The sequence below is a fragment of the Argiope bruennichi genome, chromosome 8 (genome assembly GCF_947563725.1).
Source record: "Argiope bruennichi chromosome 8, qqArgBrue1.1, whole genome shotgun sequence".
In the NCBI taxonomy this organism is placed as follows: domain Eukaryota; kingdom Metazoa; phylum Arthropoda; class Arachnida; order Araneae; family Araneidae; genus Argiope; species Argiope bruennichi.
In genome coordinates, this window is record NC_079158.1 from 106,099,363 (window position 1) to 106,117,512 (window position 18,150).

The 18,150-nt window shown below is 29.3% G+C and overlaps 2 protein-coding genes across 2 annotated transcripts in view; both read right to left on the reverse strand.

Moving 5' to 3' along the window:
* LOC129981029 (uncharacterized) overlaps window positions 1–18,150 on the reverse strand; it is a 272,688-nt gene that overhangs the window by 148,533 nt on the left and 106,005 nt on the right. The window lies entirely within an intron of this gene.
* On the reverse strand, window positions 11,750–14,782 carry LOC129981035 (innexin inx2-like). The gene has a single exon (XM_056091640.1). The coding sequence runs from the start codon at window positions 14,506–14,508 to the stop codon at window positions 13,417–13,419; it is 1,092 nt and encodes a 363-aa protein (XP_055947615.1). The 5' UTR covers window positions 14,509–14,782; the 3' UTR covers window positions 11,750–13,416.

Here is an 18,150-nt window from a genome sequence, read left to right on the forward strand (position 1 = left end):
TTTCTTATTTTAAATCATTTTGCTGGGAAAAAACAATCAATTTTGAAGTTTTAATTATATATCTGTCTGCCTAAATCCATTTCAACACAACAAAATAGATTGATGAAATGTAATGTGTAATTATTGCACTTTTTTTTATCTGTCTCAAAATGTGGAATAAATTCGTGAATAGGAAGATCCTTGTATATGTAATATCCTTGTATCTCTACCCTTGTATATGTAAATAAATAATCCAAAAATACATGAAACTAAATTGATATCCTTTAAAAATTACGTCCTTCTATTAAGTAACTCTATTTGGCACCTTTCCTAGAAGCAGAACGGACTTACGCAAATGAGTGACGATCTGAAGCATGTTATTTATGCCTTCTGATTTATTTTAATTTCCAACTTCAGTGGCCCATTCATCTAATTTGCAATACATATTTTTCTCATTATTGTAAAGGTCTGGCAACTTGTACAAATATTATAGTACCAGTGTATGTGTCCGTCTAGACTAATTATTATCCTATTAAAATTATCTTAGATCTAATTGTTATATATTAACTAACAAAAGTTGTAGTAGGAAATCTCCTGTACATTGACAGAACGTTTAAGGAAAAAAAAATCTATGTATAGCTTGTAACTCACTTTAGATGTAAAGATATACGAACTTTAAAAGAAACCAATGAGGGCCAGGAATTCTAAGAACTAAAAAAATCATAAGAACATTCAAATTAAAACTAATCATTAAAAATGGATCGAAACAAATAGCGATCTCCAGATAGAAAAAAAATGCATTGCCAAATACAAAATTTTAAAAAATCGCTGAAAGAAAATAATAGAAATAACTTCCAACTACCCCGTGAGATGAGAATCAGCAAAATAAAATTTACAGATCTCAGCTCATTTATCTTTGTTATAGTCCGCCTCAAAAAGGTAAATAAAACGAAAATTTTACGATCCTCAATTTTTATTAATTTTTATTCCTGCTTAGCTTTGTTCGCACACATAAATAAAACTATCTGAGTTGCTAGCTGTCCATTTCCAAGTACTCTAATTGGAATTTCATATCGTCGAGATATTTTGAACCTCTACCCAACCTCAGACAGCGCTGGGAAATTATATATACTGTTATATAATGACTATCTTTAATCCGTCACTGCACACGTCCATTTTTAAGAAAATGAATAGAGAAAGCATTAAAAGTTAAACAAGTCATTAAAGGGCGATTTCAACGTCCGTGACTTAACGTAAAGGACGAGCAAGAAAAATAATTTTTAATATTATTCAAATATTATCTATAATTTAGTATGCTTTATTCAAATAAACATAGAGTTTACTATCAAAAAGTATGTTTTCCAATGAATTTTACTAATCTGGCACTTCGGTTAATTCGATCATCTTATGATCTGCTGTTTTCTAATTACTGAGAATCTACTTATTTACTTTTATTTTAGGTAGTTGTTGTTATCGTAATTTTCGTCATTACACAAACTTTTAATATAGAAATGGCATCTTTATGTGAAATTAACTAGGAAGTCGAAAGGTAAACACTCCACTGGCTTCAAGTCAGAATTTTGCAAGGAAGTTGGCAATTTTCTTTAAAGTTAAAAATGAATTAAAATGCTACTGAAACTTTTCATTCAAATAATTTTTATTTTTCCATACTTTTCATCACTTTTATTTGTGAAATAATACTTATACATAGCAAAAATCAGCAGGCAATCAATTTATTCATTTATATTATTCCTTTAATTTCGGTTCTAAACCAACTGGAAAAGAGCCAAAATTGCATCACTTTCCTTTCGTACTGCAATTATCAAGCTGCTGTTTATGATACGGAACTGTGGTTTAGAAAGTTAAGCAAACTGGCAGAAAAAAAAAGTTTACTAATTATACGACAGATATAAGGTTGCGTTAGAAGTGAAAGAAAGAAAAATAAAAGGCTGCGTTTTAAATCAGCTTGCTTATATTTAAAATAAATAATTAATGCATATTGTAAGCCTAAACGCCTCGAATTCAAGGTGAATTGGAAATGAATTTTACTATAACAAGAAATGATTATTTTCGCTAAAATCCTTAGACAAAAATTTTTATTTCTTTAAAAATAAATAACAGGTTTGGATCCAAAATAAGTAAAGAAATAAAATGAACAATAGCATATCGTCTGGTTTAGTTTAGTACAGTTGTATTAAAGTCCCATCTTGAGGCGACATTAGGGCTGGCTATTTTGGAACGAATTTCGTAATTTTAAACCATATTCATCTAACGACAGCGGCGTAACAAGGGTGGGACAGGTAAGGCAAGTGTCCTGCCATTTTACGTAGATAAGCCTCTTGATAATGACACATGAATGCATTGTCTAGAGGGAAATCAGTGGTGCATTAAAACATTTTGTGATGCTAAAGTAATACGCACATAAGGCTCCTCTTTTAATAAAATGATCAATTTAGTTCCACTTTTATGCCTAATTCGTTGTAGAAAGATACTATTATAACAAATTAAAAAGATATTTAAGTTTAATGTTAAGAAAATAAGATATGTTAAGCTTACTGTCAAGAACATAAAAAAATCAATTTCCCATCAACAAATTGTTGATCTCATAAGGTTATAAAGAAATCTTTCAATTCCAAATTTGCAAAGAAATTAAGGCATAAAATTAGTTTTTGATTTTAAATTATGAATTAACTACCAGAAAGAAGCTGCTGTTACATATTTATAAGCATTCTAAACCAAAGAAAGCTCTTTATTTTCTTTCTTTGAATACTAAGAAGCGTCCTTTGATTGTTTTAACAGAGTTCAATTAAGTCTGCGCTAGACATCAGACAAGCCCATTCAATTGAGTCCAATCTATTTACTCGCTACATCATCATATTATTTTGTCAAGATGAAATACCCGCCGCTCTTACTTCAGTAGCAAGACATTTAATATTCGTCATGTGATGACCTTCATAAAAGGTCATCATAAGGGATTCTGATATTACTAAAATGGATTAAAATAAATTAACACTTAAAAGACATTTAACGGCCTATTTTAAATGAAGAGTTTAGGGAGACGAAATAATTTTTCTTTGTACTTTTAGTTTGTTTTTATCTCTTGATTGTGATAATCACATCCTCAGTCAATTCTCTTCTTTAAAACTGCGGCTCCGTTTATATATAATAATCAAGACAAAGAAAAACATTTAAATAAATCATAATAAATTAAGTTTATGCGAAGGAGTCAGTCGTTAAGGAACCATTCTCATTCGGTTGAGGTACCCTTTTAGTTTATATATGAAAAGCATAAAGATTATGAATGTCTGTATTATAAATTTAGAACAGATATCATATATATCATACTTTTAGAACAAATGTTGGAACTTCCATTAAATAGTATGCAGAATCGAGGATTGAGCCAATATTTCAGCTTGCCACTGTATAATCAGGATCTCGTTAAAGTAACAAATTTCGTATTTGTTACTTTAATCAATGTCTTTTATTGACTTTAATCAATTGCTTTACTTTACGTACTTTTGTTGCTTTAATCAATGTTACTTCAATTGTAAACTATGTTTATGTTCCCTACATAAAATCTAAAACTCTTCTACAAACACAAAATTGACCTTTATCTTAATTTTCCAAAGATACTATTAAAACCAGTGGAAGTGATCAACCCAAAACTTTCTCCCATACTGTCTCATAAAGATGCTATCCTCCCTACCTCCATATAAAATTATGGACATTGGGCAAGGCCTTAAATGCCATGAGTGCTTAGATTTTTGTTTTCAAAGTCTCAGATAGATAGGAGAGTTATGTGTTTCGTAGAAAAGAAAATCGTTTCTTATGCATTAACTGTACGGTATTGGTGAACAATATTTACGAAATATCAATCGTTGACGAGGAAAATCTCCAAACTTCTACTTAATTTTTAATTAATTTTTGGACTTTGAAATTTAACATTAATTTACAGTAACCTGCTCTTGTTTAAAGAGTTGTCTGCCAAGTTTCATCAAGGTCGGGCAAAAAGGTAGATTTGCAGAAGAACGAGGCTCTTTATAACTTCATAATGAAGCAGATGAAAATAAATACTCTTTATAACTTCATAATGAGGTATATGAAAATAATAGACGATTTTCAGGAATAGTTATTTAATTATTTTCACATTTCATAAGACAAAACAAACACGAACACGAAAATACACAACACTCAGAATACGATCTAATAATGACCCCCAAGGAGGATCATGAGAAATATATCTTGATGTTAATAAGGTAACGCCATCTGTTGTATCAAAAAAGAAGGCAGCAGAGTTATGTAACCGCTACAGATTCATGTTAAAGAACATACAATTGAAAAATTATCTTTATATATTTAGATTCGATATGAATATCAATTGAAAAACAAAAGTAATGTACGATTGCTTAAAAGCAATTATTTTAATTATAAATTTTTATCAAACTGTCAAATATAGTATTTTGCACATTCGTATAAATAATTCACCCACTAGTAAATCAGTAAGAGCTAAATAATTCATTTTTTTTCATAATATTCTAATTCGCTCTTTATGTTCAGTTGCCCTAAAAAGCACAGATTAATGGATTTTTTTTTTTCGGTTTCCCATTTCAGAAAAATCATGGGAAATGCAAACATCCTATGACTGACACGATGGCAGTATTTGATCAAGCCGCTTGTGTCAATTTCCGTTTTATTTTCACTCATTACGAGAAAGCGATGAAAAAAAAGAACAGCCTAGTTATAGTCTTCTAATAACTGAACAAACAAAGCTAGCTGAATTATAGATAACTAGAAATCAAGAATGCGTGCAATGTTGAATGGACAGTCTATAACACAAAAACGATTTCTTCCTTTCTTTCCTTATAAAAATATCATTCATAAATAAAAGATATTTCTTTCATTGATAGAAGGAGTTTTATACATTTCTTATGCTGTCTTAAAACATATTTTTAACATGATAGTGTTTAATAGCTGGAGTACTATTTATAAGTATAATGACGAAACAATCGTTCAAAACGTGCTTTTCTGCGTGTAATTTTCTCTCTATGGTGCTCAATTACAAACAATTTTTCAGAATTTTAATAAGATTTTTAAATTAAAAAATTAATAAAACAATTTACAGTGTTTTTTCTTAATAACTTTGATATATAATTATTGTATAGAAACTATTTCACGCAATTTTTCCAAGTTCAAAAAAAATACATTTTTTAGTGATATCAATTTTTTCTGGAAAATTTTTTATTCTATGATTAATAAGTTTTTGAAAATATTTTCAAACCTATTTTGTAACTATTCTTTGTTATTGCTTTATAAAAAAATTAAAAAATGAATCAAAATTTGCCCGTGTTTTTTTTTTTTTCTCAATGACTTTGGAATATAATATTATTGTATAGAAACCCCTTTTTGCGCAACTTTTAAGTTCACAAAAATGCGTTTTTCGGTGATACCAATTTCTTTCTGCACAGTTTTTATTCTATGCTTAATAGATTTTTGAAAATATTTTCAGACATATTTTGTACTCTGCCTTTTTTTATTGCTGTATTTACTAAATTTTTATTTACACGTTTTACGACTATGTTTAATACATTTTTTTGTGTGCACATAATCATTACTATATAATTAATAATAAATTTAAAGTTATAAAATGAGGATAGACGATTAAAACCTAAAACGCTATAATGTTACGCTGTTTTGAGGTAGAGATTCTAATCTCTATTAAATTTTTTTTTCTTCTCTCTGTCTATCTTTCTTCTTTTTCTTTTTGAATTAAACTCTCTATACTAGCTTCTAAAATACTATGCTTCTAATATCAAGTTGTCGTTTTTTCTTTTTCTTTTTCCGTAATAATTCTAAATAAAAATTTACTCTGGCTTCTTAGCGGATAACATTATATTCACATGACAATACTGCTATTTGCATAATCTAAATTTTTAAAACATTTTCCGTGAGAGTATTAAATCAGTATTTATTGTTTGAAGATTATTGAAAACCGATATTTAAATCATAAAATGTCTGCTTTTGGAACGAAACGCATTCTTTCTTTTAGATTTAACCATGCAAATTTAAGCAAATTTTCCATTTTTTTAGATTGTTAATTGTTTTCTATTTGAAAACAAATATAAGTGATGAATGCAAAACATAATATATGTACATTTGTCATTTTACTTTTCTTACTATAAATTAACTCTGATTTATTGATGGCTGACCTTTGCACTCAGGTAGTTATGCACGTACACGCACTCAAAGAAAAGAAAGAGCTTAAAACGTGTCGTGAAAAAATAATAAATTAGTAATAAATATTATTACAGTCAAGTCTCGCATAATGAGTGATTCGCATAATTCAAAACAAAACGTTAAAAAGTGACTCGAAAAACGAGCGATGTTTCGCCGTACAAATGGCGAGAAGATATCGCAATGTAAGAAGCTGTATTGGTTTGTGTTGAGCGCTTATTTGAAGAGAACCTTTATATTAAAATGGAAAAATTTTTGACCATATATTGTTGTGGAGTGTGCCTCTGTGGGTCTTAACTGACGTGATTTTGTCTCTGGCCAAAATTAAGTGGCAGAGAGGTTAATAACAACGTCTTTGAGCTGGTGGAAGAGCATAGAGAGAATTACTGATAAACTAAAGAACTTATGGCGCTGCATTTTGTGTCAAAGTAAAAAATTTGTGGAGGATATTTGGTAAGAGAAGAAGAAATAATAGACGCAACAGAGTAAAATTGTTGACAATGGTAGAGTGCATGTAATTTTTATCGACCTATTCTTTTAATAAAATGCTTCAGCAACTTCAGAATGAACTGTTGCAGTTCTACTAATGTTTACTTTTTAGATTTATCTAATTCTCTTGCAAAAACATGGCGCCTATTCAACGGTTCTACTTTTAAATCTTGTGATTTGCTGTAGTGCAATAGACCAAACGCAACGATATTTTCTGTCTTCATAAAAGTTCGCAACTATGGTAGCATGCCTTTAAAGCCTAGTAGCATCTAGAACTTAGCTATCAATGTGCACACAATAAAATCTCATAAAGTCTCTACTTAGATTTTCTTTTAAGTACCAATAGGGAAAAAATCTCAAAGAAAATTTCTTTCACAAATTGTCTTTTGCCCAGCTGAAAGGAACCACAGCATCTCTGACAAGATGATAAGAACTCCTGATCACCGTCCGCTCCATTAGCTCCATCCCTCCTTCAATTAGCTGCTTTGAAGAAAAGAAATACAGCCAGATCTGGGAAACTTTGATTGACGTCCACCTCCTATCAAAATAGACTCGTCTAATATCACGCATTTCTTATGCCACGCCCTCCAATTAGTCAGAGCCCAGCTATGACAACAAATTTTTTATTTGCCAAGAAGAACTCATATATAAGACTACTAATTTCTGCACAGACGATTTTGCATCTGTCCATGACACAAGCTTATGTATTTCTTCTCTATAACTATCCTAATCTAACTTAACTACACTGATACAAACCACAAAACAATGCATCGAATTCGATTAAGATTTAAAGTACAAATTTAAATCAGCTCTATTTAAGATATGTTATCATATTCTTATTCTTCAGATATGTCATGGAATGTGCTTGAATAAGTTATCGATTTTTGTTGAGAGGACTACTTCATTTTGTAAGGGAATTGATCCTCCGTTATCTCAAACTTCTTCGAGCAATAATATATATATGTTTCTTTTATCTGAGTATCAGCTTGTTGTCGAGCGTTTCAACATCGGGGTATTCTTTATCATGTCGACAAACAAACCTTGCCCATCTCTGCACGATAAAAACGGTACCTTCTCAAGTAGCTGTACAATGTCCGAATTGAAGTTTTGCAAAAAATGGATCACAGAATGGATGATACATTGGTTAGGAATATGACTGATGCCTTATCTTCTTATCGCGCTTCGGTATATTATTTCGACAGAAATCTGTGGAAAGTCTATGAACTCAGAGCTATATATTTTTTATTTTAGTACAGGTACTCAGATATGAAATATGATCCTCTAATGACCATTTTTGATTTCCGCTGTAATGTTTTATCGGGTCATTAATTCTGAAAAAAAAAACTGACGAAATAGTAGGTAGACGTTTTGGCATTGAAAAGCCTTACCTATTTTCTAAAATCAATTCATCTTTCTTTTAGTGCCATTGCCTATGATAGGAAAGTGTAAGAGTATCACTTATTAGTGTTTCTACAAAAATAATTTATTACATATGAATAAGGTCCTGTTATATTTGTTAATGATCTTTGGTAGTGACGTAATAATGAAAGATGACGGTTGCAATTATTTTGCGTAATACTTTGGAACAATAAAATTCCCACTTTTGAGCCATTTTAAACTGAATCAAGTTATAATCACATGATGTAACTTATATGCTCAATACTAATTTAATTTTCGAATTATTGCGCATTCGGGCAGGAAGGAAGAGAAACATCATTATCACAACACAGAGTAAACTTATACATGGTTTCATGTAAAATTAATTAATTTATTGAAAAATTGTACTACATCATAATTATACCTCATGATTTTATTCCATTCTTAAATACGTAACCAGGCCATAATTTGTTCACACATTTCAACACAAAAAAATTACGATAATTACCATCAATTAATGATTATACTTCATTTTTAACAAATTCAATTTTTAAAAATAATCACTCGGATCATTAATGTTAATAAATTTTAATTTCACTGCAGTTAATTAATGAAACAAAATGCATTTAATTAATTAATTAATTATAATATTGCAATTAATTAATTAATTAATTTGATAATAAGGCAATGGGAATAAACTATTCTTTTCAGTGATTATCACATTTTTATTTTAAACAATCTCCGATTTTAGAACTGAAAATAGAATTATCTGCAAATTTTCTAATGCTATCTAACATTGTTTAAATAAAATATTAAAAAAAATAGATTAAATGCTTCTTATTATAATTTTTACTTTCAGAAATATTGACTAATTCCTAACAGCGAAAACTATTCCTTAGACTCTTCGATTTTTTATTATTAAATGACTACAGGGGAAATCAGAAGTTACTAAGAAAGTCGAAATAAAAAAAAGGCGTAGACTAAATGCATCACCAAATATTTAGTAATTTCCGACAAAGACGAAGTAAAAAAAATTTAAATTCAATTCCAAACTAATGAAAAAATATGAAAAGTAAAACTAGCGACTTTAAAAAAAAAAGAACAATCTTTCAAAAAAAAAGAATTGTTAAAATCAACCGTTTTTAAATCAATACAGAATTAAGAAAAAGATAAAATGTTCTTTTCTCCATTGGCTGCAAATCTTTTCCAACACGGTTGAAGTTGAAATTCCTTAACAAACTTGTGCATGCGTAGATGAAGCCGTCTGACCTCTTTCCACGAAAAACAGACTTTGTAAATTTATATTAGCTATGAAATCTAGAGCCACGGATGCTATATGCTATAATTATGAAATATATATTTACTTTTTAGTGGCTTTTTCCCTATTATTATTTTTTTGTATCTAAATCTCATAATAATTTTCCAGTTACCTATTTTTGCCGGGCAAAGGTTTTTGTTTCATAAAGTAATACACCAAAACTTACCGTAATTTCTTAATATTTTTAAAAAGTAAAAAAGATTTTAATTATATTTTTTAAAGCAAATTCTTTGCACATGAAACAATTTTATTCAGAATACATAATTTCAAACAATTTTTAATCAAATATTCAAAGGCGAGTATTTGAAAAAAAATCGAATTTAAAATGCATTTTTTATTTAATAAATGAGTCGAGAAATCCCTGTAGATTAGCGAGATGGAAGTAATAAGCAATAGTATTCTATCGCCTTATTCCTTTGATTACATCATTAGCACAAAATCAATTTCTCATCTTATTGTGGATTTTAAAGATTAAACAATGCAGCAAATAGAAAGCTGTGGGAACCTGGTGATGAAATCTGGCAAAATGGATAATCTAAAAGTTTGAGAACCATATACGTATAAAATGCACCATCTATATATATATGGGCCTTGTGCACACTAAATTCGCCTTTGTGTTCCAAAAGTCCTATAAATGATAATGTTTAGAAGTATATACAGAGGTATTAACATTTAAGGCTTCCTCTTTATCTAGCTATGGTTCAAAAAATGATTCTTAAAATAGCTTTTTGTAGTTTTTAACGAGGTAATTATTATAATTAAATAAAGCTACAACAATAACAAAAAATTTTAACCATTGTTCAAATTAAATTCTTGCAACCTTTTCCTTTTCAGTAATAGATCACAATAATCAATGGATAAACAGAATGTCAAGTCGCTTCGGTTTCACCTTGCTAGGAATCTACGTTTAAAAAGCACTAATTGTGAAAACTAGGATATTTATAGCATACCTTCCGTGTCTCATAACTGTAGGGTTTGCACACACTTTCTAATGGCTTTGCTCAGTTTAAGTGAATTATGATAGAAATTTTAATCTGGCATTAATTCCATTTCATTTCTTTCATACTATGCAATTCTTTTGAATATAAAACCAATTTTGTCAAACGTTTTGACTAGCAATGTGAAAGAACATGATCTGATTTTTAGATGTTAGCCTGATGATTTACATTTCTAAATAAATGATGATCACTGATTTACAAAAAGTTGATGGAATCATTAAACAATTAATTATGATGGAATCTTCATCATTAAAAGTTTAAACATTAAACATTAATGATAATGGAATCATCATCATTAAAAGTTTAAACATTAACCATTAATGATGATGGAATCATCATTATTAATTGTTTAAACATTAAACCTTAATGATGATGGAATCATCATCATTAATTCTTTAAGCATTAAACCTTAATGATGATGGAATCATTATCATTATTGCAACAAAAAAATTCTATTATACATTCAAGCAGTATATGCATTATTCACACGATTGTTGTCGATTAAATTTAAAAATAATTACTATGCTGTTACAATTAATGATTAGCCATGAGTAGTTCTTCATGAAATAAAATATAAATCCTCATATTATTAAATTTTTATCGGGACATTTGTTACAAAAAATATTTCCTGTAAATTATCAATATAAAATATTAAATGAAATGATACATTACATACATGATACATTACAATGTATGATACATTACATACATGATACATTACATACATTGCAAATACATTATGGTATCTGTAATGTATCTTATTACATTAAAAAAGACATACCTTACAAATAATGCGTTAAAACCTCAGAAGCTTATATATATATATATATATATATATATATATATATATATATATATATATATATATATATATATATATATATATATATATATATAATTATTAGAAAATAATGCATTATACATCATAAATAGTTTTATTTATTTATATACCTGTCTTAATAAGCACATGACCTTTTACAACAAAGAAGGGCGTGGTCAACAAATTCATTTCTTCCAGCTCAACCTGAGTGAGTTTTAAAATTTCTAATATTTCGGTTTATAAATTATTAAAAATTCCTGGTTAATCAGTCATGAAAAAATTAAAATTTATAGTATTAAAGAATGTGTTTAACATCAGAAAGCTTGTATATGAAATAAGTTTGATTAACTTTACGCAAATTAATTAACATGAAAGAATTAAATGAAAATGTCAACTTTAAAACCCCCAAAAAATAAATATAAAATTATGTGTTACGAATCGTATATGAACTGAAGAATATAATGTTGAAAATTCCATCTTTTGTAATAAATAATCACAAAATGTCAAAAACATGTATTCATGAAAACAAGATGCATCTTAAATATCAAAATTCGCTTTTAATGAAACAGCAGTAAATAACATCTTTCAAAATATAAAACTTTATTGTTCTCATGGGCAACATTATGTAATTTTTGTCATTTCTTGTAATTATGAGTTCTTAGCTCATAAATCACACACACCTGTATCTGAAAATGCACAACTTTGAAAGAAAAAGGCTATTTTATTCTGCTGATAAATTAATTATTTAATTCTGTGAATACAACTTTCAAGATTTTTGGCCTTTACTATATATATATGTATGTATGTATCTATAAAGAAACATATAATTATAATGCATAAACTGCCTACAGTCATAACAATACATAAATTTATTTTCAGGTACTAGAAAGCGCGCATGACTCTTTATATAAAAAAAAAACCGTTAAAAAGTGAAATATTTATGTGTTTTTAATAATTACCTTTCCCTTCTTCATTAATTTTATCATCAAATATATATTTAATTAATGATTCACTACATCGCATGAAATTTTTACCAATGGTCAAACTGATATTTTCAAACAACAAAGAATAATTTTATCGTTTTATTAATTAATTACGAAAAAAATACTAACCATTTATTTTTGTAATTAATTAAAATTCATTTTCAATACAGTATGAAATTAAAACAAAATATCACTTTCATATTTAGATGGGTGAATGATAAACTAAGAATACATCCGATTACTTATCACTTTAAAAAACTACTATTCTCTTATGAATACGTCACAGTTCTGCAAATGACAAAATATATTCAATATTCTCCATTAAAAACACTATATTTTGGAAATTTGAAATTGTCAAACTATCAAAAAAATCTATTTACTTTAAAAAAAATGACTAATTAACTTTAATTATATTTTCATAAAACTTTCAATATATAAGCTACAAATTTTATATCACAAGGGAAACAAATTTCAAAAAGCATCGTTCACTTTAAGATTTTAAAATGTTTTAACTAAAAGAAAATTTTTAACATTTATTTTTAATTGAATGTTATTTCAAATATCGAATCGTTTTCTTTAATTGATTTCTCATATTTATATTAAGTTATGATTCTTTCTAATATCAACAATTGTACAAATGGTATTTTTAACTGATTTTCACTTAGTCATGAAAGAATTTATGAATATTAAAAAAATATATATATTAAATATCAGGTTTAATTCCTTCTTACTTAATCACAATTAATATTCAACTCCTACGAATGCTACTTTTAATAAAAGAATATAATGAACGAACATATAACTAAATAAAAAATGCAAAACAACTACCTAATAATTCACAAAGTTCATTTTGATAAATATCTCAAATATCTATTCATTTTAATTTTTGTCAACTGCTTTTAAACGAAAAATATCATAAACATTACATATGAACTTATTCTCAAATACCAGAGTTGAAAGAAAGAAATATACTTTCAAACTTTTAAAAATATACATAGAAAATACAATAAAAATTTTTTATAAAGCTACTGATTTAGATACATGCGAACACAATTAAATTAACACCTAAGCGAAGCACTGCATATGAACTTCAGAATTAAAGGATTTCAAATGGATATGATATTTCTCCTGCCGACAGAATATCTCTAACATTGCTACCAAAACAGCATATTGAATTTGATTTTCAAAACGTCTCAGGAAATTTCACTTCAACATTTAATATTATATCATTTTTTCGTGTGTTAATCTAAGTGCTAACTCACGGATGATGATCTTGAAATTGCATGGAGTCATGTTTTTGCACAGCAAACTAAGGACAAACCAATCATCTCGATCACAGCGACTCAGAACTGTTTTTAGATGCTCTTCGTTAATTTTCCTGCATTTAGCATGCAAGATGTAGAATCTTAGCGGCGGGATGACCATGACTGCTGCTCTGTATATAAGCTCAAGAGCAGTCAGTGTAGCTAAGATGATGAACCAGAACCATAAGAAAATATAAATCTTCTCATTCAATATGTTGATTGGAATCAAACACATAGCATCGTGCTTCTGAACGTCGCCTGATGAACCATATCGATAGAAAGTACATTTGGTCATTCTGGGAAATACCCTGATCATGGGATCATATCTCAAAGAATAGTCCCATTCGGTGAAGGACAACACGTTAGTGCCATAAGTTGTAAACTCACCACCAAGAAATGTGTCCATCAAAAAGATTTGACCCACGACATTGGCGAAATTCATCAATTCTGTCAGGACATACATTGAGCTGTAGAACGTGTGGTTGCCGATATTTTCCTCCAGATATCCTACTAATAAATCCGTTTTCTCGTTTTTGCCCTCTTTGTCTTTTTCAGCAGTAACAATGGGTGAATTGAATTCCATGACAAGATTCTGGATTTTGTGGTTCTCAGTATTCTTCCAGATGTACCGAGGGACGTAGAACAACAAGGCTTGCAAAAATAAAACAAAGCACACCCACTGGTAATAGGCGTGGTACACTCTGCTATCACCTTCCACATGCTTTGCTACACCAGGATAGGGAACTTCTTTACCAACTTCTTTATGCCATGCCTTTTCCACACTAAACGTGGTATGTATCCAACAATATGTGTCCAGTAGTTCGTTTGGTATGTCATCTTTTGAAATGCAATCGATTGGGTCACCTATATACTGGCGACCGGTGACTGCTATGCTAAAAGCAATCAAAACCACGAGGGTAAATCTGTAGTGAAGACGAGCAACAAAACTATCTATTACACATTTGCCAGTTTTGAAGAATCCCTTCAAATCACCAAATAGCTTATCCATGGTCTTCTTCAATAACTACTCTACCACCTCGAATATGGAAATTTAGTTCCTTTGAAAATTAAAAACACACCTACACCAAAGTCTGCAAAAATCAATTTGACTTAATCATATCATCCGTCAAACTTCAGTTCAGTCCAATTTCTTAAACAGATTATAGATAGTTAATGGTAATAGTAATAGTAGAGTAGTTATAAATTCCGATGTAAGCTTTCACTAGTAGGTGCAGCACTTCAAAGTAGCTGCATAGAAACTCAGACTACCTGTTCAAAGTAGAGATAAGAAACATTTTTATCTCAAGCTTTTTAGTTCAAGATGCGATTGTGTCGATAAAAGAGGATATTTTTCCTCTTTCAATTCATGCAGGTAAGTATTAAAGTTCGTTTTGTTTCGAAGATTACGACATATCTGTTCAGGCGAATGATAAAAATTTAGAATTCTTCATTTTCAGAGATTTATAGTACGCAATCTTAAGTTTTTCTTAGCGTGATAAGTTTTATTTTTCAAAATGTTACGTGGAAAAAATAAACACAGTCGCATTCGTAATAAAAATCAATGAATAAAATTTACTTTAGATCATCTGTTGTAAATTAAATATGTTTTTTCATTGATGATATTCAGTTGTCGATGAATCATTTGTTGTAAATTAACTCATTTACAGCGTTGTAGTTCGTTTATTTTAATTTCACGTAAGAAATGAAATAATCTATTAAAGTTCGTCAGCAAATGTGGAAAATTAAATTACTTTTCAGACATAATTTTGATGATTTTTTTTTCTTTTTTTGCATTTTGTATGAAGTTTTATTTTTTTATATAATCTGATAATGTTTTTAAGCTGATATGCTATCTGTAAATTTCATGATATATTAATCACAGAAAATAAACTTCCTTTGGACCTAGGACTACCATATTTGGCAAGTAGTTACTTCTTGGAAATAGAAGCTTACTAAGAAATTTATTTCTCACCTTCTGAATTAAATTTTTCATTCATTAAAAAACTAATTGAAACTTTAATGTTTTTTTTTCAATAGTTCTGGAGTACATTATCGCACAGTTGTTATTTTTACCCCATATTTTTTAAGAATAACTTTCAGCAATAACAATTTTATTTCTGCTCAGTTTTTTTACTTGATTTTAGAAACATTCTAAAATGTTTCATTATTTTTATATGATAATGTTTTTAAGCTGGTATGATACCTGTAAATTGCTCGATATATTAAGCACAGAATACAAAATTCCCTTGTACCTATAACTAACATATATGGCACGGGGTTACTTTTTGTATAGTGGAAACTTATTAAAAATTCTTTTTGAGTTTCTGAATTAAATTTTTAATTACTTAAAAAATAATTGAAACATTAATATCGTACAAATGTCATTTTTACATCATATTAATTTTTTAAAATTATTTTGAGCGATAACAATATTATTTCAGCTCCATCTTTTTATCTTTTTTCTTTATTAGTAACTTTTAAAAATTAATTTTAAACATAATTTGTAATAATGCCTTTCATTGATGTAATGAAATCAAAACCAATTTCATTCTTTCATCAAATATTTCATTTGCGCTCTCTTGCGAATGTTGGTATTACGTTCTTTCGGTATTAATTCCAAAGCAGAATTTTCGCTTTTATTTTGATTCACTCGATAACTTATATGTTTTTGAAGTCGGTATTCTTTCTGTTGTTGTTGTTTCTTATGGCACTTGCCACGGACAAGCCCGCTGTTCAAAGACAGCCGATTTAAACCTAAGGGGGAGCGCCTCTTGTTTTTATCATAAAGCCAACTTGGACCAAGAGTACAACTTGACTACTCATACATCACTCATTCGCTTGCACAACCCATTTTTACAGGAGGGCACATTCACACATGTCACAGATAGAACAGGAAGAGCAACCATGCTCAAACCAGGACTCGAACCCGGGACGCCCAGATCATGGGGAAGATGCTCTACCCCTATGCCAGGACGCCGACATTCTTTCTGTAAATAGCGTTATGTAAAAATCGTTACTTATCGTTAGTGAAACAACTCAAACAATCAAGCCAAATGAAACAAGATATGTAAATCAAGCACAAAATTTTATTATATTGCTTCGAAATTAAGAAATTTAATTTTTTAACGGAAATGAGCAGCAGAAATATCATTAGATATCACAATTCCATTAAACAGGTAGAATTTTATATACATGTTTTTTAAGTAAAGTTATAGATCTCTTGTGTAATTTACTGAATGGTTGTCAAACAAAAATTGAAATATTATCGGAAATTTATCTTAAAAAGTTCATAGTGGTTTTGTCATAAATTTATGAAATCATCACGCCGTCCTCCTGGCATAGGGATAGCGCGTCTTCCCCGTGATCTGGGCGTCCTGGGTTCAAGTCCCGGTTCGGGCATGGTTGTTCTTCATCGGTTCTATCTGTGAGATGTGTGAATGTGCCCCCCTGTAAAAAGGGTTGTGAAAGCGAATGTGATGCGTGAGTAACCAAGTCGTATTCTTGACCCTAGTTGGCGCTGCTAAAAAAACAAGAGACGCTCCCCTACCGGATTAACTCATTGTCTTCGTAACAGCGGGCTTGCCCATTGCAAGTGCCATAACAAACAACAACAATAAAATCATTACACGGCATAAAGTCTAAATAAGTCCTCAAATATCATTCATTCCTACACAATAACAAAATAACAAATATGTAAATAATTGTGAGCATCATTTATTAAAACCAGCGGGCGTAGTCTCCCAAAAACTTGTGCCAAAGGGCCCCTTGGCACTGGCGAACAATAGTCACGAAATATTAACTTTTGGCGTGAATTTAGCATTTTTACTGAAAGTATCATTTCCTCCTTGGCGATTAATCCCTAGCATGCGTATAATAGTATCCGAAAATCACATTTGTGTTTGACACTAGTTTCGCAATCGATTGAAACAAAGATTTGAGACAAAATGACACTTGTAGTCAAAAATTCCCATACATAATATGATATATTTAAGCCATTGGATTTTGAATTATTGAGCTTACATATTTCTGATAGTACAGACCGACAGATGGTCAATCCGTCGTAAAATTGAACTCAAATTTTGACAGGTGTCTACACTACAGGTGTTAAATCTATGTGCTGAATCTTATTTATCTAGCTCTTTTAGTTTTGTGATTATGGTGTTAACTTATATTCGAACAGTCGGACATACAGACTTCTTCAGGACGAATTTTGCTCAAAATTTGATAGAAACCAGAAAATATTGTGTAAATGTCATATTCTAAATTTCAATGCTCTGGCTCAAAACATTTTTGAGTTATTTTTGTCACAGTGATGCAGACGAACGGACGTTTACCAAAAATGTATCATAGAGATATAAAATTTGGAAATTCGTTAAAATCTCGAGTTCAAATTTTTTTGACGATTATTACGTTTTTTCACTGTATTGCGTATACCAGAAAGTAGCTATTAGTTTCGAAAATGGTGGTTCGATGAAATATAGCTTTAAATGTTAAATAAACGAGTATTATGATGCGTTATTAATGATTTGGTGTAATTAGGAATTTTAGAAATTTAATCATAAAATTTTTATCAAAAGTTTTGATACATTCTTTTATTTTGAAGGGCTCAAAAATAGGGCTTCATTGTGTTTTTCAAGATTGATTTGACACT